The 24,281-nt window shown below is 46.1% G+C and overlaps 1 protein-coding gene across 1 annotated transcript in view; it reads left to right on the top strand.

Annotated features, from left to right (window-relative positions):
* LOC139262451 (collagen alpha-1(XXIII) chain-like) overlaps positions 1 to 24,281 on the top strand; it is a 354,416-nt gene that overhangs the window by 22,892 nt on the left and 307,243 nt on the right. Inside the window, exon 2 of the mRNA XM_070877639.1 lies at positions 997 to 1,066. Coding sequence (XP_070733740.1) covers positions 997 to 1,066 — 70 coding nt within the window. The remainder of the gene's footprint in view (positions 1 to 996; positions 1,067 to 24,281) is intronic.

Below are 24,281 nucleotides of genomic sequence, written 5' to 3'. Positions count from 1 at the left end.
CTCTGTACCCTTTTCGTGCACTGCAATCCCCTGAACTCTTTGTTTCTCTGACTTCCGCCTTTTGTGTGTGCCCTCCTCTCAAGGGTCATCGACCCGAAACATTAACTTTGCTTTCTCTCCACAGATGCTGCTTGACCTGCTGAGATTTCCAGCATTTTCTGTTTTTATTCCAGATTCCAGCATCCCCAGTATTTTGCTTTTGTATTAAATTATTGGGTTTGTTAGACTGAATGGCCTTCGTATTTCCAAGCTTTCTATAAAACAATATTAACTTTTGTTCTTCATCAATACACTATAGACATGGTGAAATCCATTTACAATGATCAATTTGATTAGATATTCAAATGATAGGTATAAGCTAATGATTACTAAATCTTTACTAATGATCAACCACACAATACCCATCTCTGAGATCAAAGCAGCTTAGAGGGAACTCTGCTGGGGAAGTGGGGGTGTATGTGTAAATGTAAGAACATTTAAGAATAAACTTTAAAGTATAAAAAACCTTAAGTTATACAAAACTATGATTAGAGCACTGCTGAGCTGTTTAAAGTGCCAATGAGCACCATTGTTGAATAACTGAGCATTGCTAACTGCCAATTTAAACATGAATATTTATTCTTGCTGTTTCTCCCACTTTATCCTTGCTCTGAGCTATTTAGCAATGCTGACAGATCGCTGTGTAGTAGATAAGCAGGAAAAGCAAGAGGATAAAAACTAGATGAAGATGAGTAATAGAGCTGCAGATGAAATACAGAAAAAGTGTGAAAAAGATTTCTGGTGCCTGAACAATAAAAGGACCAGAGTTAAACTGATGTGTATAAGAAACTTGGACTGATTAGCACATTAGAATTAGAATTAGAATTAGAAAAAGCAAGACCATATGCAATTTGGTTCCAGAAGTTGTGATTTAACTGCTATAGCTATATGATCACAAGTTGTAATCACAGAAAGTGGATTCTACTGTACCATTGATATGTTACCTAATTTCCGTAGGAATTAAACGATGGAGTTGCAAAAATCAGGACTATTAGAGAAGCTACATCGGAATGCCTCTGTCCACCAGGTGAGTGAATTTGTCTTTTGTGGCATTTACTCTCGAGATTTTTTCCTCAAACTGACTGACACATATCGCTTTAATAAATTTGGAATCAGAGCGACTCCAACTGTGTCTTAGGGCTCACGTTTCGGGTGTCCTCCCAGAACGGCGCACTGTGAGAGGCCCGCCTATTTTCTAGAATAAAAACGCGCCAAAAACTTACCTCGCGATTCTCCGAGTCCAGCAGGCCTGCTTCACAGTCAATGCAGCACAACACAAGCAGTGGCGACGAGGTGAGGCGATGGACGGTGAGGCAGGCAGGCCACTTGGCCCGGGATAAGCCAAAAAGTGTGCTGGCAGCTGCGCCCGTGCGCAGTGGAGGCTGCGTGCATGTGCAGTAGCTCCTGGCCCTCCCAGCGTGTCCTGGGCGAAGGGATGTCGTCCTTATCCTGGGCCAAGTGGCCTGCCTGCCTCACTGTCCATCGCCTCGCCTCGTGGCACTACCCTTACCTCTTCGGTGGCAGGGCCTGCCCGACCAGCAGCTTTTTGGCGGCGGGGCCCGCCCGATCACCTCCCCGGTGGCGGGGCCCGCCCGATCACCTCCCCGGTGGCGGGGCCCGCCCGATCACCTCCTCGATGGCGGGGCCCGCCCGATCACCTCCTCGATGGCGGGGCCCGCCCGATCACCTCCCCGGTGGCGGGGCCCGCCCGATCACCTCCTCGATGGCAGGGCCCGCCCGATCACCTCCTCGATGGCAGGGCCCGCCCGATCACCTCCTCGATGGTGGGGCCCGCCGGAACACCTCCTCGATGGTGGGGCCCGCCGGAACACCTCCTCGATGGCGGGGCCCGCCGGAACACCTTCTCGATGGCGGGGCCCGCCGGAACACCTCCTCGATGGCGGGGCTCGCCCGATCACCTCCGATGGCGGGGCCCGCCGGAACACCTCCTCGATGGCGGGGCTCGCCCGATCACCTCCTCGATGGCGGGGCCCGCCCGATCACCTCCCCGGTGGCGGGGCCCGCCCGATCACCTCCTCGATGGCAGGGCCCGCCCGATCACCTCCTCGATGGCAGGGCCCGCCCGATCACCTCCTCGATGGTGGGGCCCGCCGGAACACCTCCTCGATGGTGGGGCCCGCCGGAACACCTCCTCGATGGCGGGGCCCGCCGGAACACCTTCTCGATGGCGGGGCCCGCCGGAACACCTCCTCGATGGCGGGGCTCGCCCGATCACCTCCGATGGCGGGGCCCGCCGGAACACCTCCTCGATGGCGGGGCTCGCCCGATCACCTCCTCGATGGCGGGGCCCGCCGGAACACCTCCTCGATGGTGGGGCCCGCCGGAACACCTCCTCGATGGTGGGGCCCGCCCGATCACCTCCTCGATGGCAGGGCCCGCCCGATCACCTCCACGGTGGCGGGGCCCGCCCGATCACCTCCTCGATGGCAGGGCCCGCCGGAACACCTCCTCGATGGCGGGGCCCGCCCGATCACCTCCTCGATGGTGGGGCCCGCCCGATCACCTCCTCGATGGTGGGGCCCGCCGGAACACCTCCTCGATGGTGGGGCCCGCCCGATCACCTCCTCGATGGTGGGGCCCGCCGGAACACCTCCTCGATGGTGGGGCCCGCCCGATCACCTCCTCGATGGCGGGGCCCGCCCGATCACCTCCTCGATGGTGGGGCCCGCCCGATCACCTCCCCGGTGGTGGGGCCCGCCGGAACACCTCCTCGATGGCGGGGCCCGCCGGAACACCTCCTCGATGGCGGAGCCCGCCCGATCACCTCCTCGATGGTGGGGCCCGCCCGATCACCTCCCCGGTGGTGGGGCCCGCCGGAACACCTCCTCGATGGTGGGGCCCGCCCGATTACCTCCTCGATGGCGGGGCCCGCCCGATCACCTCCTCGATGGCGGGGCCCGCCCGATCACCTCCTCGATGGCGGGGCCCGCCCGATCACCTCCTCGATGGCGGGGCCCGCCGGAACACCTCCCCGGTGGCGGGGCCCGCCGGAACTGCAGCTCTTCGGTGGCGAGCCCAGCCTGAGCAGCTCTTCAACAGGCTGTTGGAGGGGTCCCGGTGCTGCAGTAGGTGAGTCGAAACATTTAATTTTTATCTATTGATTGATTTTTTAATTTTTTAAATTTTAAATTTTTTAGTTTTTTTGTTTGATTGATTTATTGATTGATTTATTGATTTATTTATCATTTATTATTGATGATGGCTCCTTATTGGTAAAAGTGAAGTGTTTAATGCTTTGTAAAATCTTCTAACTTCCCTTCCCCCCACTATCTCTCGCTACCTGCACCTAATTTATAAAGTGTAGGCAAGGTTTTTCTGAGCATACAAAAATTGACACTTCCTCCATTCTGTTAGTTTGCAGTAACTTTTCACTGCCTAAACTTGCAAAACAGGCATAAGTGGCTGGTAACGCCCCCTTTTGGAAAAAAAACTGTACTAAAACGAAACTATTCTAACTAACCAGAACTCGAGCAAACTAAATGCTCAGAATTGTGCTTTCTAAGATACTCCATACTAAACTAGTTGCTCCAAAAAAATAGGAGCAACTTGAGCCAAAACTTGGGCCCATAAAATCCTCCACAGCTCATTTCCCTGGCTCATTTGATCTGCACAACAGGCTCTTGGCAGGATTCCTGCTGCCAAGTTGGTGCCTGTCAATGTCGAAGCCTAAACAAGTGAGGCTTAGGACAGAAACAGAAGAAGAGGGGTCCTCTAACAGGCTTTCTCCGTCCATTAAAATTTTGGGGACCTTCCCACTGCTACCTCAGGCAGTGGTTGGAAAATCAAAGTCGGAGTGATTTTTGGTTAAGATAATGGAGGAAAATTCAGCCCATAATATTTGTTTTATACAATCAATTCTGTTGCATTTCAGATTATTGAGCACTTGCTTAAGCTATTAGGCATAATTAACCAGACCTCATACTTGTAAGAGAATTTTGTTTGAGGTATAGTAATGTGGTTAGAAATGTGGTGTTTAGAAATGGGAAAAGTAATCAGACTTCTATTTGAAGAGATAGGATAAAGCCCAAGAAGATTGCTGATTCACGTTGGTCCATGAGATTGTTAAAGGGAGATGAGATGATTCTATTAGTATTTTTTAAATTTAAGTCATAGCTCATGATTTATTTTTATTTCTATAATGCATATGGTTATTCTAAGTGTATGATGAATGTGAAACCAAAATAAGATAGAAATGCCAATGAAATATATGGAGTGTAATTCCTTCATTTCTTATTTGGTCTCTGCTTTTCTATGGCCTTTACTCTCCTCATCCCTTACTCATCCATGAAACCCACCTCCTGCACCTTTGGCCCCATTCCCACTAAAGTGCTGACCATCCAACAACTCTTCCTGGCCCTCAAGCACACTGTCATTATAAGTGGTTTCTTATATTATATAGTGTCCCGTTTCTTTAAAAAACTGCCCATCATCATGCCCCTCAAAAAAACTACCCTCAACCCCTGTGTCCTTGCAAACTAGTACCTCATCTCCAACCAACCTTTCCAAAGTCCTTGAACATCTTGTCAGTTCCAAAATTTGGGCCTATCTTTCCTGCAACTCCACGTTTGAATCTCCATAACCAGGTTTCTGCAGCCACCACAGCATTGAAGCAGCTCGAACCAAAGTCACAAATAACATCCTCTGTGACTGAGACCATGGTCCATAATCCCTCCAGCCTTTGACACAGTCAACCACACCATCTTCCTTCAGTGCCTCTTCTCTCTTGTCCAGCTTAGTGGGTCTGACCTTGCTTGAATCCACACTTACCTATCCAATCATAGCCAGTGCTTCTCTTCCCACCCCTGCATTATTATCCCAGCTGTCCCCCAAAAATTTATTCTTGGTCCCCTCCTCTTCCTCATTTACATGCTGTCCCCTGGCGACATCAGCCAAAGACATGGGGGTCAGCTTCCATATGTATGCTGATGACGCTCAGCTTTACCGCTCCACCACCTCTCAACCCATCCATTGCCACTATCTTATCATCCAATAAGCTGCACCACAACCATTCGCCTGTCTTTTCACTTTACAGTTGCTGATGCACCTGTTGCTTATTTTCAGCATTCTAGTTCGGATTTCTAGTATTTGCATTTTCTATTAATTCATTGCATAATAAAAACACCCAACTGTTGGCTTTCACTGGCATATATTCCATGTTAACTTTAATGGTCATGTTAATCAAAGAAAAATGCAGAACATGCTACTTCCTGTTGATTTGAAGTGATATTTAAATGTATTCCTCCCTCCAACCTGCCAAAATGCTGGAATTATTAGTGGCAATCAGCAGTCACTACTTAAAAAATTAATTGAATAAACTGAATGGGTAGTTGAAGATATGCAGATCAACCAGTAAGGCAGAATTCTTTCAATCAACTTGTTGTCCTCAGTTCTTGCGTACACTATAGACACATTCATTATTGTTATGCAGTCCTATTTTCTGTGGTCTTTAATCGGAAGAAAATCAAATACATTTTGGGGCTGAAATTGCCGCTTTGCGTAGTGCCAGTTAATGCCGCCAGCCACAATAACGTTGCGCTAATGAGTTAGCGCGTGGGTGAGGCAGCCATATCGACATGAGTGGATTTGCCCCCAGGGCTCCAACGATGAAATGCGGTTTGCGCCGTGCTCCGAAATTAGCGCACCACCATGGCACACGCACGGCAATGATGTCATCACCGTGCGCGGTGACCCCTTATTGCCATGCGCCAACCCCAATGGGCAGCCAAATTTTGGACCACCTCAAGTTTACAGAGGGTAGAAGATGGAAGGCCAGCCAGGAGTGCGTTGGAATAGTCAACTCAAGATTATCTTCAATTGAGACTGACTATACAGCATTTAGCAAACAGAATGCTTTATTTTTTAAATGCAGTGATCAATTGGAATATTGTTTGTGGATTAACTGTACTTTATTGATGGTGCTTATTGATATTTGTGTGTGTGTGGGTTTATTGTTTTCTTATTATGGTTGCTTGTAAGATACCTTACAAGATAGCATAAATGAATGAAACGAATAGTCCAAAGAGAAAGCATAATTTTTGAAACATAAAGTCTGCATTATCCTTTTTGTGAACTTTATGCACAAATCAAAGGTGGAACCAATTGCAATCCAGATGCTGCTTGATTCTGACATTGACGGTGAAGTATTTTGATAATCTGTAATGAGAATGGCATGTCTTGTGTTTGAGAAAAACCAGCAGTTCATTTGTTACTGTCAGCACATTTTCAGATTTTCTTCCCCAGCTTCATTGATATGAGTGAGTCCACTTTAGGCCAAGTCTGAAACCAATTGTTCAATGGCATTTAAACACATAATGAGAGCCTTAGAGTGCATTAATAGTTTATTTGTAAAAGCAGAGAATAACAGGAGAGGGTTTGTCCTTCTGCTAATAAAGTTTGTTTTGTTTTGTTAAAATAATGCTGAGTAAAGGTACCACAATGCATACATCAGTGAAAGGAGAAGGGAAGGTTAGAGGGTGTACTTTCTGTACAAAGGATTCTCATGTCTATTCATTTTTAAAAAATGAACAAGGTATCTTAAGGATTTACTACTACCCAGATGCGTTATTTTAAGTATGTGATAGTATTCAGCTGGTAGTAGCTTTTCCCTATCCTAGTGGCTTCAGATCAGCCTCTAGGGTCATTCAAAATGCTGGTTCCCACTGAACCGATCATAACTGCTACAGAACATGTGTGGGCTGTTCCTATAATATAAATCCTGACCCCGAATTGACCAGCTGCCTGTTGGCATCCCTTGAGAGATGGCAACTCGTTGATATAAAGCAGATGATACAAGGCCTAATCATGAAAATGGTTCGGGCCGACCACTGGTACCATTGGGTGGGCATACCTGACCAGCCCTCCGCGCCCCCACCCCACCCCACCATGCCTGTTCAATTTGCATCACAATTGCAAATGTCCCCCATAGTCTCAAACGGACACATTTACTTTACTGATTTCAGGAATATAATCTAACTGTAATAAAATTTTAGGCTGTTGGGTGAAGTTGGATTATTATAAATGGTGCAGTCCATCTGGAAGAGAAGTTTAAACTTGCAGCCCCTCTCTTGGCCACTAGAAGGCGCTTCCTACACATGATCACAGTAGCAGTATAAATGCTGGTAATGGGAAAAGTCTGCTGTCTCATTGTTGGGAGTGATGTTAGAGTGTTTGGCAAAAATGTTCAGGTGTTCGGCTTTGGATCCCTTCCCTATAATTAAGAGGGAGAATGAAGAAATGTAACATCTCCAGCAGTAAAGATGCAAGAGCGTTGTTGGTCCATCAGGACAAGTGATGTTTCAAATCCTAAGCTTATTTGATTAAATCCGATAAACAATTAAAAGTCTTGCTCATTGATCAGTCTGTTTCAGCTACTAATAACAACAAGATGAGCAAAAAAGTGATAGTCATATAAAGAGCCAAAATTTTAAATCTACTTTATTCTGACTTGCAATTCCTCTCTAATTATGAGGAAAACAAATGGAGAGAAAAGCAATTGTTTGGAGTATATTGTAACACTGTGACAATACTTTGGCTCTAAATATTGGACTTTGCTTTGTTTATCCTGTTGACTCTCAAACTGTAGAGCAGAACATTAGGGAGTGTTAATAAAATAAAAACAGAAAATGCTGGAAATACTCAGCAGGTCAGGCAGCATCTGTGGAGAGAGAAACAGAGTTAACGTTTCAGGTCGATGACCTTTCATCAGACTCAGATAAAATTTTTGAGGGAAACCAGTGTCTGATTTTACAGCTGTGCAATTCACGTCAGGCTAGTGTAGCTCGTGGAGTAGATTTTCATCGTTGCCAGCTGGCATTGAGCATCACCAGGTTAGAGCACAGAGAGGAAAATCTGGTGGTGAGCATTGCAGTCGCAGAATTAATGGAAGGAAAACTGAGTGGGTTCTGCAACTGGCATGCTGGTAAAGAGAAAAATCAACCCCAGTATCTCTTGGCTAGTTCTTCTATCAGTTCTAACTCACCTCACCTATTCCACCTGCCACCCTCAGGGAGAATGTTCAACTACAGAGTAAGTAGTTTTATATCTCCCAGCATATGAACTGTCTTGGGCAGCTGTCAATATAAACCCTAGAGGACTGCACCCTGACCTGAATTGTTATGGGATTTTACTACTATTAATGCCACTGTGCTGTATTACTATGTAGAGCTATAACATGAACTGGTGGGCGTAGTTTATAGGCCCCCAAATAATAACTTCACGGTGGGGTGGACAATAATCAAGGGAACAATGGAGGCATGTGAAAAAGGAATGGCAGTAATCATGGGGGATTTTAACCTACATATCGATTGGTCAAATCAAATCGCACAGGGTAGCCTTGAGGAGGAATTCATAGAATGCATACGGGATTGTTTCTTAGAACAGTATGTTACAGAACCTACAAGGGAACAAGCTATCTTAGATCTGGTCCTGTGTAATGAGACAGGAATAATAAACGATCTCCTAGTAAAAGATCCTCTCGGAATGAGTGATCACAGTATGGTTGAATTTGTAATACAGATTGAGGGTGAGGAAGTAGTGTCTCAAACGAGCGTACTATGCTTAAACAAAGGGGACTACAGTGGGATGAGGGCAGAGTTGGCTAAAGTAGACTGGGAACACAGACTAAACGGTGGCACAATTGAGGAACAGTGGAGGACTTTTAAGGAGCTCTTTCAGAGTGCTCAACAAAAATATATTCCAGTGAAAAAGAAGGGCGGTAAGAGAAGGGATAACCAGCCGTGGATAACCAAGGAAATAAAGGAGAGTATCAAATTAAAAACCAATGCGTATAAGGTGGCCAAGGTTAGTGGGAAACTAGAAGATTGGGAAAATTTTAAACGACAGCAAAGAATGACTAAGAAAGCAATAAAGGAAAGATAGATTACGAAAGTAAACTTGCGCAAAACATAAAAACAGATAGTAAAAGCTTTTACCGATATATAAAACGGAAAAGAGTGACTAAAGTAAATGGTGGTCCCTTATAAGATGAGAAGGGGGATTTAATAATGGGAAATGTGGAAATGGCTGAGACCTTAAACAATTATTTTGCTTCGGTCTTCACAGTGGAAGCACAAAAACCATGCCAAAAATTGCTGGTCACGGGAATGTGGGAAGGGAGGACCTTGAGACAATCATTATCACTAGAGGGGTAGTGCTGGACAGGCTAATGGATCTCAAGGTAGACAAGTCCCCTGGTCCTGATGAAATGCATCCCAGGGTATTAAAAGAGATGGCGGAAGTTATAGCAGATGCATTCGTTATAATCTACCAAAATTCTCTGGACTCTGGAGAGGTACCAGCGGATTGGAAAGCAGCTAATGTAACGCCTCTGTTTAAAAAAAAAAGGGGACAGACAAAAAGCAGGTAACTATAGGCCGATTAGTTTAACATCTGTAGTGGGGAAAATGCTTGAAGCTATCATTAAGGAAGAAATAGCGGGACATCTAGATAGGAATAGTACAATCAAGCAGACGCAACATGGATTCATGAAGGGGAAATCATGTTTAACTGATTTACTGGAATTCTTTGAGGATATAACGCGCATGGTGGATAGAGGTGTACCGATGGATGTGGTGTATTTAGATTTCCAAAAGGCATTCGATAAGGTGCCACACAAAAGGTTACTGCAGAAGATAAAGGTACGCGGAGTCAGAGGAAATGTATTAGCATGGATCGAGAATTGGCTGGCTAACAGAAAGCAGAGAGTCGGGATAAATGGGTCCTTTTTGGGTTGGAAATCGGTGGTTAGTGGTGTGCCACAGGGATTGGTGCTGGGACCACAACTGTTTACAATATACATAGATGACCTGGAAGAGGGGACAGAGTGTAGTGTAACAAAATTTGCAGATGACACAAAGATTAGTGGGAAAGCGGGTTGTGTAGAGGACACAGAGAGGCTACAAAGAGATTTAGATAGGTTAAGCGAATGGGCTAAGGTTTGGCAGATGGAATACAATGTCGGAAAATGTGAAGTCATCCACCTTGGGGGAAAAAAAAACTGTCAAAGGGAATATTATTTGAATTGGGAGAAATTACAACATGCTGCGGTGCAGAGGGACCTGGGGGTCCTTGTGCATGAATCCCAAAAAGTTAGTTTGCAGGTGCAGCAGATAATCAGGAAGGTGAATGGAATGTTGGCCTTCATTGCGAGAGGGATGGAGTACATAGAAACATAGAAAATAGGTGCAGGAGTAGGTCATTCGGCCCTTCGAGACTGCACCACCATTCAATGAGTTCATGGCTGAACATGCAACTTCAGTACCCCATTCCTGCTTTCTCGCCACACCCCTTGATCCCCCCCAGTAGTAAGGACTACATCTAACTCCTTTTTGAATATATTTAGTGAATTGGCCTCAACAACTTTCTGTGGTAGAGAATTCCACAGGTTCACCACTCTCTGGGTGAAGAAGTTTCTCCTCATCTCGGTCCTAAATGGCTTACCCCTTATCCTTAGACTGTGACCCCTGGTTCTGGACTTCCCCAACATTAATAAGAACATAAGAATTAAGAACAGGAGTAGGCCATCTAGCCCCTCGAGCCTGCTCCGCCACCCAACAAGATCACGGCTGATCTGGCCGTGGACTCAGCTCCAAAAAGTAGTACAAAAGCAGGGAGGTCCTGCTGCAACTGTACAGGGTATTGGTGAGGCCGCACCTGGAGTACTGCGTGCAGTTTTGGTCACCTTACTTAAGAAAAGGATATACTAGCTTTGGAGGGGGTACAGAGACGATTCACTGGGCTGATTCCGGAGATGAGGGGGTTACCTTATGATGATAGATTGAGTAGACTGGGTCTTTACTTGTTGGAGTTCAGAAGGATGAGGTGTGATCTTATAGAAACATTTAAAATAATGACAGGGATAGACAAGATAGAGGCAGAGAGGTTGTTTCCACTGGTCGGGGAGACTAGAACTAGGGGGCACAGCCTCAAAATACGGGGGAGCCAATTTAAAACTGAGTTGAGATGGAATTTCTTCTCCCAGAGGGCTGTGAATCTGTGGAATTCTCTGCCCAAGGAAGCAGTTGAGGCTAGCTCATTGAATGTATTCAAATCACAGATAGATAGATTTTTAACCAATTAAGGGTTACGGGGAGCAGGCGGGTAAGTGGAGCGGAGTCCACGACCAGATCAGCCATGATCTTGTTGAATGGCGGAGCAGGCTCGAGGGACTAGATGGCCTACTCCTGTTCCTAATTCTTATGCTCTTATGTTCTTATGAACTTGTATAGCACCTTAAATGTAGAAAAAAGGCACTTTACAAACACGTGAGGAAAAATGGATGAAAAGCCAAAAGAAGAAAGATTTGGAGGGGTTAAAATTCCTCCCAACCCAAAAAACAGGTGGGTTGGGGACGGGTGGGAAGTTAAAAGTGTTAAAAATATGAATCCTTCTGGGCCACTTCTGGTTTTAACAGGCGGGATGGGGTGGGTGGCGGAGGGGTGGGGGCAGGGCAGGGGGGGGGGGTGGTGGCCAGCCAACCCACTCCTCGGAGGTGGTGGGTACTTTAAATATGATAATGCTGGAAGCCATGGAATGTAGTAGGCCGGGGTTCCCGGGCCCTGGGAATCCCGGTGCTGCAGCAACCAAATGACAGCCTCGGGAGCAAACCTTGTGGGCCAGGAGGAGCAGGAGTGCTCCCTCTCAGCCCCCCAAGCTCCCCCACCATCAGTTCCCTGCCTTTCCCCAATACAAAACCCACCTCCTGTATAATTAAACCCATCATCCCCCCCCACCCACCACCCAGGGTCAGGGTTTGAACCACGCCCGGGGTCAGGGATCGAATCTCCTCCCCAGCCGCGCCCCCCCCACCCCGGGCTCATGGGTCGTACCTACCTGGGGTTGCGGCCTCTTATCCAACATTCCCCGCCAGACTGGAAGCCAGCCTGTTGATCAGGATGATTTCCAGGCGGGGAACCTGTCCGTGACGTTGCACACACGCTACGGCATTACCGTGCCCTACCGCTCCCCCCCAGCGGGTCTCCAGGTAAAATTTCCAGCCATAATGATAGTGTTGATTGCCAGTGACAGTTACATCTTGCGGTATCAGATGGCATATACTGCAGTCAAGGTATGCCGGTGGTGCAGGGGGGACAGATATTTAGGCTAGAGGATGAGGTGCCGATCAATTGGACTGTTTTTTCCTGGATAGTGCCAAGCTTTTTGAGTTTTGTTGCAATGGCTCCCATCCAAGTAAGTGGAGAATATACCATCACACTCCTTACTTGTACCTTGTACTCGGTGGAGAGGCTTTAGGGAGTGGTCTGCTCCAATATCCACGGTGTTTATGTGGCTGGTCCAATTACTATTCTGGTCATTGGAGTCCTCCAGCATGTTAATGGTGGCGTACTCGGTGATGGTCATTGCCTGGCACCTGTGTATGGTGAACGTTACTTGGCACTTATCAGCCCAAGCCTGGATATTGTCCAGGTCTTTGTTATGTATTGTCCATGTACATTAAATGTATAGTTACAATAGTGCGCCACAAGGAGCACTGTGGTGGGAGACCCGAAAGTACCTGCGAGACAGAGTATAAAAGGCTACCCACCACACCTGAAGGGCACTTTGGAGTTACACAATAAAGGACCAAGGTCACAGCAGTTACTATAACACCAGACTGTGTAGAGTCAGTGATTTGAGTGCTACATACACCACAGTCTTGATGCATGATGGCATGGACTGCTTTATTATCTGAAGAATAGTAAATGTAGCTGAGAGCTGTGAAATCATCAGCAAGCAGCCCCACTTCTGATCTTATGATGGAGGTAAGGTTATTGAAGCAGCTGAAGATATTTAGATCTAGGACACTTCCCTGAGGAGCACTTGCAGCGATATCTCGGAGCTGAGAAGATTGGCCTCCAACAATCACAACCATCTTCCTTTGTGCTAGACATGACTCCAGCCAGTGGAATGTTTTTCCTCTTATCCCCATTGACCTCAGTTTTACTAAGGCTCTTTGACCCACATGCGGTCAAATGCTGCCTTGATGTCACCTCATCTCTTGAATTCAAGTCATGCCCATATTTGGATAAAGACTGTAATGAGGTTTTGAGCCGAGTGGCCCTGGCGAAACACCAACTTAGCATCAGTGAGCAGGTTATTGGTTAGTAAGTGCTGTTTGGTAGCACTGTCAACGACACCTTCCATCACTTTGTTGATGATTGTGAAAAGACTGATGGGGCAGTAATTATCACAGTGTGATTTGTCCTGCTTTTTGTGGATAGGAAGTTCCCAGGCAATTTTCCACGTTATCGGATATTTGCCAGTTTGTAGCTGTACTGGCACAGCTTAACTTGCGGCTGGTCTAGTTCTGGAGCACTGGACTTCAGCATTACAAACGGGATGTTGTTAGGGCCCATAGCACTCAGCCATTTTTGATGTCACATGGAGTGGATTAAATTGACTGAAGACTGGCATCTGTGATAACGGGAACCTCAGGAGGAGGCCGAATGGATCATCCACTTGACACCTCTGGATGAAGATGGTTGTAAATGATTCAGCCTTGTCTTTTGCACTTGCTGACTGGGCTTCACCATCATAGAAGATGGGGATATTCATGAAACCGATCCTCCCATTAGTTGCTTAATTGTCCAACACCATTCATGACTGGATGTGGCAGGACTGCAGAGCTTTGATCTGATCCATTGGTGATGAGATTGCTTAGTTCTGTCTATGGCATGTTGATTTAGTTGTTTAGAATGCATGTAGTCTTGTGATATAGCTTTGCCAAGTTGGCACCTCCTTTTTAGGTATGCCTGGTGCTACTCCTGTTATGCTGTTTTGTCCTCCTCATTGAAACAGGATTGATCGTCTGGCTTGATAGTGATGGAGGAGTGAGGGATATATATCATGTTGGTATAATATTCTGCTGCTGCTAATGGCCAACACAGCCTCATGAATGCCCAATTTTGAGCTGCTAGGTCTGTCTTAATCTATCCAGCAGTGGTAGTGCCACAAGACATGATGAAGGGTGTTCTCAGTATGGAGACATTGTCTCCACAAGCACTGTACAATGGTCACTCCTACCAATGCTGGCATAGCCGTATGCATCTGCGACAGGTAGATTGGTGAGGACAAGATCAAGTAGGTTATTCCCTTGTAGAGGTTCTCTTACCACCTTGATGCAAGCCTAATCTGGCAGCTGTATCCTTCAGGACTTGGATAACCCAGTCAGTGATAGTACTACTGAGCCACTCGAGGTGATGGACATTGAAATCCCTCACCCAGAGTACATTCTGTGCCCTTGTCACCCTCAGCGTTTCCTCCAAATGATGATCAACATGGGGGAATACTAATTCATTTGCTGAGGGAGGGCGGTAGGTGGTAATCAGCAGGAAGTTTCCTTGCCAGGGTTTGACATGAAGCCATGAGTCCTCATGGGGTCCAGATCTTACAGAAGTGGCTCCCTAGATTGAGCTTCTAGCGTGAAAGGTGAGAGACATGATAACTTTTTCTGTCTCAATCACGGCTGTCCAAGCTATGGAACTTGGTTGCAGATTTGGCTGTGGCAATTAACAGAGCTTCTCCAAAGCTTCCTGATTGAAGTGCAGCCTCCTGAGACTGAATTCGTATGAAAGATCTAAGAAATTACGTCGGGGTTGATGCGTCCTGCTGGATGGATAGTGCTGGGATGGCCTGGCTCTCCTTTGCTGCTGCCTGATTAATCTGGATTTCTTTACAGATTCCAGCTGCTCCTTTTCCTCCAGCATATATATCATGGAAGTGGAATACCCATTAGGAAGCTCATTGCACTTCCCTCTGATAATAGCTCAGTAATTTTATTGATTTAGAATGCTTTCCAAGAGTGATGCAGAATGCAGGGGCAGGCTTCCTGAGTGTAACAGTGAATATATTTTTGCAATACCTGCAATGAATTCCAAAATATGTCCAATGGTCACAACAAGCAATCTCAGTTTAGCAATGTCCTCTTAACCAGGTTCTTCTGCTTTAAGGAAAGGGTCCTGATAAACTGTGCCTTTTAAACAGTGGGGCACATTCTCATGGGTGGAGAGGAAGTTAGAAGGTGATGATATCCCATCCTAACTCATTTGCACAGGGCTGCAACTGGGAGCCGGTATTTCATCAGCACAACCTGAAATTCAATGGAATTTATGGCAGGGCGTATGTACAGTGAAACTACAGTATACATCGGCCCTGTCAAAAATTCCTGGCCACACAAAAGCGCAATTGCTGCCCTACGCACTCCACCATCCTAGGAATGTCAGGACCCATAACTTCTTTATATTCTATGGGGCTGGATTTTTATGCCAAAATTACCATTTTCGCTGCGCTACCGTTTTTTTAGGCCTAACTTTTGGCCTTTACGTATGCGCCATCGGCAAACCGTGAGTTTCGGCAACTTTAGTCCAAGACCAGTAGCGCTGTGAGAGAGGCCTTGGGAGGGGGGAAAACAAAAAGAAATTCACAAAACATTCACAAAACCCTTACCTACTAAATCGCTGAAAAATAATTTAAATATAAAAACTTTAACTTACCTTTTTTGCAGGGTCTTCATACTTACCACTGCTGGCAGGGCTGCACCGACAGGTTTGACCTGTTGGTATTCTGGGCGCGGCGGAGAATGCCGAAAGTACGATGGTAACACAATCTATGGCGTTGCACGTCGTTTCACGTCGGCACACCTCTCCCCGGTGGTACTTGAAAGCGCCGCTGCAAAGAGGTACCCGAGGATCCAGCTGACCGTGTTTTCACTGCGGAGGGTCAAATCGCGGCGAAAACCCGGTCACAACCTGGCGAAATCCAGCCCTATATATGTGCAGTAGAGTGAGAGTTTGCATCCCATTTCCAAAAGAGGTGTAATCTAAACATGTCTTTGGCATAACATGTATATTTGTGAAAATAATTTCAGAAAGGTGCCTATTTAATAATAATTAGTTATGCTCCCCAATATTTTCTTCTGTACAGTAGTTTTAATAAATTCACTATCACACATTTATGAATTATTTATAATAATGCACTGTGGAAGATGTTGAGGACTGTCTATAATCTATTATATTGCAAGAAATACCAGTGCAAACTAAGGGTTTAATTACTTATTTACCTCGTTATTGTGATGGAAAGCAAACTTGAAAGCAATATTTTTGATCATAAAAGTTTGAAATTTAGATTTTAAATTTTTGTTACTATTCATTGTCAAGGGCTGCTTGTTGCTATTCGTTCTCAAGACTTGAGTATGTAGGGACAACATGCAGTTTTACGCAAGTTTCCTGTTAATGCATTTTTTTAAGCATGCAAATCATGTAATAAAATACTCAACAGCGTGGCTTTAAAAATGGACTTGTGCTGTGTCATAGTATGGCCAGATAATGAGATCAAGATTATCAGAGCCTCCAGCTAAGGAACAATTTGACTTTCAAACGCACACATTAAAAAAAATCTGCAGACATTGGAGCTCTGTCGGGCTTGGTATCTGTGGTGATTTGTGTTTCATTTATTGATATCAGCTCTGAGAAGGCTGAATATTTGATCTTTGATGAACTCAGTACTTTGCCTTATGAAATTACCTGATTCTGCCTTGGTAGGTCAGAGTATAAATGCTGCTGTGTTTTCTTTTATTAAAAAAATTTAAGGTCAGCAAGAGTGATGACTGAAATACAATTTTGAGCCTTTTTTATTTATTGCTTTATGCACCAGCATTGAGATATATATATATGTATGTGTGTGTGTATATATCACATCCATTCTTTTTAGTTAATTTTCTCTGTTCCAACGTCCAGCTTTGTCATGTAGCTACTTGATACATCTTCTGTATAATTTTATCACCTGTTTGACAATACTTGTTTTGTTCTTCAAGGATTTTCATTGTAGAAGGCTTTTTCATAAAGGAGGAGGTTCCCTTTATGTCAAACTTTTAGAAGTGTTAATATGTTTATGATCATTGGTATTTTCTTCCCATATGGTTGTATTTATAATGTCCCAGTGGCCTGTTCTGTCTCCAGATGGCAGGACATGCATCTGAAAATTTCCACATTTAAGAAGAAATTAATTGCCTTAAAATGCATGCTGATAAATGTATTTTACCATTCCCTATCAGTTAGCCTAACTTCAAATAAAATAAGCCCCACTAATATACAATCACCTTGATCTGTTCAGTTACTGGTTTTATGCCTTTGGATAAAATCATTTAAAAATCTCATGTTTAATATGAATAAAATAGTTATGATTTGGAGCAAGCATTTGCAAAAGATTAAAATACTTCAAAATATAAACAGGAATTTGATTAAATGGAGAACAGACACTTTGATCAATTACTTCAGAAAAGTGTTCTTCAGTTCATTTGTGCTCCTCAATGTAAAATTTGGCAATAATTGGTTCTAGGAACACATTGTGGGCCCAAATTTCCCAAGGAGTTGCTCTGTTTTTTTTGGTGCAACTTGATTTTTCTGGAGTATCTTTTTAGTTGCAATTCTGGCCATTTAATTTGTAACTGAGTTAGTTAGGTTTTTTTATAGTTTCGTTTTTTTTTTTCAAAAAGGGGCGTTCCCAGTCACTTGCGCCTGTTTTGGCCATTTAAGCGAGTTTGGCCAGCAAATAGTTGCTCCAAACTAACTTAGGCCAGCGTATGATGCCACTTCTGTCCACACAGAAAAACCTTACCTAGAGTTAAGGAATCAGCGCAAGTAACTACATTTAAAGCACCACCAAGCACCAAACAAAGCACAAAAAGTAATAAGCATTCAATAAAAAATAACGAACTGGAGTAAATAATTAAATTAACAAATAAAGAACTGAAGTAAATTTGGCAGTGGCTGACTGTGCGGGAGTCCCTTCGCCCTGGGATGGGGAGAGAGAACGCAGCATCAGAATGGGGTGGGGAGCAAGGAATAAGGCTCAACGCGGCAGGCTGGGGGTGGTGGGTGGTGAATGCGGCATCGTAACGGGGGGTGGGGGGAGGGAATAGATCCACAGCGGGCACGTCCCGGTTGGTGCGGGAGCCCCCCCCACCGGATCAAAACCTTTCCCCGTCCCTCCCCAAAACTCTTCCCCCCCCCCCGCCCTCAAATCTATTCCTCCCCCCCCTCAAAACTATTCCTCCTGATCAAAACCCTTCTCCCCACCAACCTGTCTCTTGTAGCCCTCAGCATGGGAAGGCAGCAGTTGGCCAATGTGGCAGGCCACTCGACCCGGGATAGGGGCGGCAAACATTTGTCATCCCTTCGGCTAGGGTCACCCGGAGCCAGGACGCGCTGGGAAGGCCAGGAGCTACTGCGCACGGGCGCAGACTCCACTGCGCACGCGCGCAGCTGCCGGCATTCTTTTCGGCACAGGGCTGTAGTTCTGCCCACCACACATTCCGATGCGCTGCGCCACAGGCCACAGGCCTGGAACCAACGGGGAGAATACGGAGATAAGAAATCGGCGCCGTTTCTGTGCTACAAAGTCTGTGCACCTCATGGAAGTGCGCTGTTCTAGCAGAGGGGGCAAACTTGGGCCCATAGAAACAGGAGTAAGCCATTCAGCCTCTTGAAGTTGTTCCGCCATTCAATTAGATAATGGCTGATCTGTACCTCAACTTCATCTACCCACCTTTTTAAATGACAAATAGTAACTACTCTTCATATCCATTTAATATCAACATTTCATAGGAGTTGTTGGGGCATGGTGAGCTTCTGCCCAAAAAACTTCATTTCAAAGCACATTGTACAACATAAAAATGTTCATTTAATTCTTTATTTATGTTCATAATGTCCCTCAGCCATGCTCTGATAAATAACCAGTGTGAGAATGTATAAACATGTTACAAAATCCAATGTATACATTGCTTCTTGCAGATTTTTATGATCATAAAAGCCATAAGTTTGAATTTTGCACTTGTCGAGCCAGAACACATGATTTTATGGTAAATTCATTTAGCAACATGTCAATTGTCAAATATAGGTTTTATGTATAAGAATAATGGACTCAATTTTCCCCAATGCCGTTTCTTGGCGTAATACAAGAGTTATGCCCATTTTTGCTGGCCCCTACGATTCCAAAAAAATAACTAGCAAATTTTCCTGTTAAACTTTTTGAATTTGGCACCGCACTGCCTGTCCATTAGCTTCAGGGGCTGGAGCCCAGTGTCTGCAACGAGAAAACGACGCCACCCCACTTTTGCGCATGCGCAGGGAAAAAAAAGGATGTTTTTGATGTGACTGCTATGGGCGCACAAGCCTAATACAGCTCCCGGTCTGCATTCGGCCATTTTTAAAGAGCCAGTTATGTGTGAAAACTTTAATTCTCATTGGAAAAATTGGAGCTGCAATACAAAATGCAACACGGCTCAAGGATCAAGAATGTCTCACAGGATGAAGTGGAGTCACTAGTTATTGTAATTGAGGCCAGATGGCATGAGCTGGACACCAGCAGAGGCCACATAAAAGTTTCACCAAAAGAAATGCTGGAACCAACTTGCAGAAGATTACTGTGCAATGGTGACCACCCTAATGTCTGGAGGTCAGTGCAAAAAGAAGTGGCAGGACCTTGGTCAAGTAGTTAATGTAAGTAATATTTTCATTTATTCAATGGAATTGCAATTGTAAATGTGACCAGCTGTATATGTCCCACCCAGCAGAAAGGCACCCTCTCTAAAAAGTTATATTTTCATCTTTGCAGAGGAAGGTGGCACACAACAAAAGGGAAAGAACTCGAACAGGAGGAGGCCCGGCAAATCTGCAGCCACTGACACCCTTGGAAGAGAGGGTCGCTGCTTTGATGGGTCCTGCCTGGAGAAAAGCAACCACCACTGCACAAGCTGGGCCCACACTCGAGGAAAAGGGTAAGTCCTGCAAATTACACAGTCTGGCTTTGCTAAATGTTAAGTACTGCGCAGGCTAGCCATGCTTCGGTTCATGGGGATGTCTCCATCAGCTACGCTTCGGTTGATACAATTTGCTATCATTCATCGTGGTCCTTCAAATGAGCCTGCAATGTGTGAGCCGACTCATGCCACCCTGCCACCTCCTCTGCTGCTGCTATTTGTCTGTTCTGTTATATTTTGCGGAACTTGAGGCCAACCCTAACGAGGCTGAAGCCAATGCAGAAGAAGATTCAGACCCAGACGAGCCTGAAGAGGAGAACATCTTCCAATCCCACCTTCGACCCCAAGAGCATGGGGGTGAGGAGGAGGGGGAGGTGATGAATGAAGCCCACACTGTTGTACTCACTCTGGAGGAGGTGCAGATGCCGCCCATTGAGGTGCCAGGCCCTTTCCTGAGTGGTACGAGTGTTGGTGGGACATTCCATGATTTCTCACAGTCTGAGGCTGTGGGTCCCAGTAGGATGCAGCGAGCCACACCCAGGGCTCCACAGTCCGAGGCTGCGTGTCCCAGTGGGATGCAGCGAGCCACATCCAGGGCCCCACCGTCCGAGGCTTCAGGTCCCAGTGGGATGCAGCGAGCCACACCCAGGGCCCCACCGTCTGAGGCTGCGGGTCCCAGTGGGATGCAGCGAGCCACACCCAGGGCCCCACCGTCTGAGGCTGCGGGTCCCAGTGGGATGCTGCGAGCCACACCCAGGGTGAGGAGGGGAAGGAGAGCTCGACAGCACTCTCCTGAGGTACAGGATCTAACAGATGTGGTTCAGATGATGGCAATGAGTGCGGAGAGCATTGACATTACACGGTCACTCCTGGACACCGTCAGTGAGGTGGGTGTTGAGGTATCGGGACTGTCCGGAGAAGTAACAACACTCTCACGAGAAATGGGAACACTGTCCGAGAACATGAGGGAGGGAATGTCGCAGGCAGCTGATACAATGTCGGTGCACATGAGGGAGGCAATGTCGCAGGTAGCTGATGCGCTGTCAGAACATGACGAAGGGAATGTTGCAGGTAGTTGATACATTGTTGGTGAACATGAGGGAGGGAATGTCACAAGTAGCTGATACACTGTTGGCGAACATGAGGGAGGGAGTGTTGGAGGTAGTTGAGACACTGTCAGGGCACATGAGGGAGGGAATGTCAGAGTTAGTTGCTGCAATAAGGGAACACGCCCAGACCCCGTGCCCATTGATAGAATCAACTCCCACTCCCACTCCAATCTCCAATCCCCAGACCAAACTCTGAAGAGGCCCAAGCCAGGCCTTCTACACTACAGCCTGCTCTCCCGCCCCCCCCCCCCATCAAGAAATGCGCATTACTGAGATGTTCAAAACAATATGCTTGGTAGCCACTCGAGAAACGCTGCGCCACCGCCTGCGGGCAGGGATGGAGTCACCAAGACCAAGCGCAGCGGGCAAACTTAGAATAAGGTGGAGGAGAGATGGGTACAGCTTTTCTTTGCTGCTGCTGTTGTTATTGTTATTATTATTGTAACTGTTCTCAAATTAAAAATTTTTTGTAAGTTATGTAAATTTACAAGTTTAAAAGTTTGTCAGTGACCTTAACTGAAAACTTTAAAGTTGATACAAGAATATTTTTATTAAAGTTAAGTACAAACAAGTGTTTGTTAAACTTTTGAATAAAATATATTTTAAATTATAACTGAATCATTTCCATTATTTGTTCTATTATTAACACAACTTTTTGAACTAAACAAGAATCATTTCCATTATTTGTTCCATTAACACAACACAACATTACGGAACAGATCCAAACAGTAAACATGGTCCATTTGGAATAGTTGCCACTGAGCCTTCAGGCAGCAACATGTTCACAGATGAGTTGCTGGCGCAAGGCTCGAGCAATTGTTAAAGGGGCACGACGGCCCGCCCTCCTCCGCCATCGTGCTCTGGGTTCAGATAGTTGCATGGCTTCCTCACCCTCCTCCTCGTCATCTGCATCTTCCTCATCATCAGCCACTCTCACCTCAGTTAGGTCTTCTACTACCAGCTGCTGCTGCCTCATGATGGCTAAGTTATTCAGCATGCAGCACACAACAGTGAACTGACCGACAATTTCAGGGGAGTATTGCAAGTAGCCTCCGGAATGGTCCAGGCATCGGAAACACTGTTTCAAGATGCCACTGGTTCTCTCTATTATGCTGCGCGACATGTTGTATTCCCGGTCAGCTTCCATCCGGGTTACGCGTAGGGGCATTATGAGCCAAGTGGTGAGGCTGTACCCGTTGTCTCCCAGTAGCCAGCTCTGCCCTTCTGGCTGCTGCTGGAACATGGCAGAAATAGCACTCTCACGTAGGGGGAAGGGTGCTCCCAGGGTATCTCACATCAACAAACATGATGCGATGCATGTCGTCATGCACGAGCTGCACATTAACGGAATGGAAGCCTTTTCTGTTCCTGTACATTTTGGAATCCTTCAAGGATGCTCGCAAGGCAATGTGGGTACAATCAATGCAGCCCTGTACCTTTGGGAAACTAGCAATCCTGGAGAAACCCACAGCCCTGTCACGCATTGCCTGGGCGGTCATGGGGAACTTTATGTAGTTATTCTTCCGGACATATAGTGCAGCAGTCTCCTGCCAAATGCAGATATATGTTGCATGTTCAGAAATGGCGCACACATCCCCAGTTGTGGCCTGGAATGATCCAGATGCATAGAATGAAAGTGCAGCTGTAACCGTCACTGCATCTGACAAAGCAGTCCGTCTGACGTTTCTCGGTTGCAGGTCTGCTTTTACTAACTCACAGATCTCGGTTACAACTTCTTTGCGGAAACATAGTCTTCTCACACAGTCTGCATCACTCAGGTGCAGGTATGAATGCCTGTCTCGATATGCCTGATGTGGGTAAGGCCTCCTGCCCAGCACCCTACGGGCTCTGAGGTTCCTCATGCGATGACGTCGAATCGATCATCTCCTTGTAGCACCACCATGCAGAAGGCTTGCACGCGGTATGGCATTGTCAGTATTGCCCCATGATTAAATTGTTCCTTTGCAAGAAGCTCAAAACAGCAGGAGAAACTTCTTTGTTCTCTCTCTCTCCCCCCAAGGTCGATTCCCGAGTATGGATCACACCCACGTCTGCGCATGCGCAATAGACTTGCTTAGAACGGGAAGGTAGACATTCAAATGAGGACATTTGGGGCAACCAAGTCTAATGCAATTCTTTAATTTTAGATTTTTTTCAAAGTATCACCGAACGTTCGAGAGTCGGCCGGCAGAATCGTTCCCTCACCCGGACATAAGGGCTCGGCAAACACCCCCCATCCCCCGGGTTTCTTTTGATGCTGCTGCATAGTGTTAGGGTTCTCATCCCTTCAGTTTGGCTTCCAACACCACCACCTCCCCCGGGCTTCTTTTGATGCCGAGCCCCTGTGTCTGGACGAGGGACCGATTCTGCCGGCCGATGCTCTGACCCTCGAGCATGTTTTGGAGACATTCGGTGGTGGCGTGACACTTTGAAAAAAATCCAAAATTAAAGAATTGCATTAAACTTCCATTTTCTGCGTTTTAGGTTTGAAAAAATTCAGCTTAATGATGCATATTTAATGTGTTCTTGACATAGAAACATAGAAAATAGGTGCAGGAGTAGGCCATTCAGCCCTTCGAGCCTGCACTGCCATTCAATGGGTTCATGGCTGAACATGTAACTTCAGTACCCCATTCCTGCTTTCTCACCATACCCCTTGATCCCCCTAGTAGTAAGGACTACATCTAACTCCTTTTTGAATATATTTAGTGAATTGGCCTCAACAACTTTCTGTGGTAGAGAATTCCACAGGTTCACCACTCTCTGGGTGAAGAAGTTTCTCCTCATCTTGGTCCTAAATGGCTTAACCCTTAACCTTAGACTGTGACCCCTGGTTCTGGACTTTCCCAACATTGGGAACATTCTTCCTGCATCTAATCTGTCTAAACCCGTCAGAATTCTAAACGTTTCAATGAGATCCCCTCTCATTCTTCTGAACTCCAGTGAATGCAAGCCCAGTTGATCCAGTCTTTCGTGATATGTCAGTCCCGCCATCCCAGGAATCAGTCTGGTGAACCTTCGCTGCACTCCCTCAATAGCAAGAATGTCCTTCCTCAGGCTAGGAGACCAAAACTGTACTAAATACTCCAGGTGTGGCCTCACCAAGGCCCTGTACAACTGTAGCAACACCTCCCTGCCCCTGTACTCAAATCCCCTCGCTATGAAGGCCAACATGCCATTTGCTTTCTTAACCGCCTGCTGTACCTGCATGCCAACCTTCAATGACTCCCTCCAAAACTTTGCCTAAAAGCAATGGCATCTTGAGGAGGTTGGGCCTCTACTCATTGAAATTCAGAAGAATGAGAGGTGATCTTATCGAAACGTATGAGGGGGCTTGACAGGGTGGATGCAGAGAGGAT

This window comes from Pristiophorus japonicus, chromosome 4, assembly GCF_044704955.1.
Source record: "Pristiophorus japonicus isolate sPriJap1 chromosome 4, sPriJap1.hap1, whole genome shotgun sequence".
NCBI lineage: Eukaryota > Metazoa > Chordata > Chondrichthyes > Pristiophoridae > Pristiophorus > Pristiophorus japonicus.
Note: the sequence above shows the minus strand (reverse complement) of the source record. Positions and strands in the feature narration are given on the sequence as shown.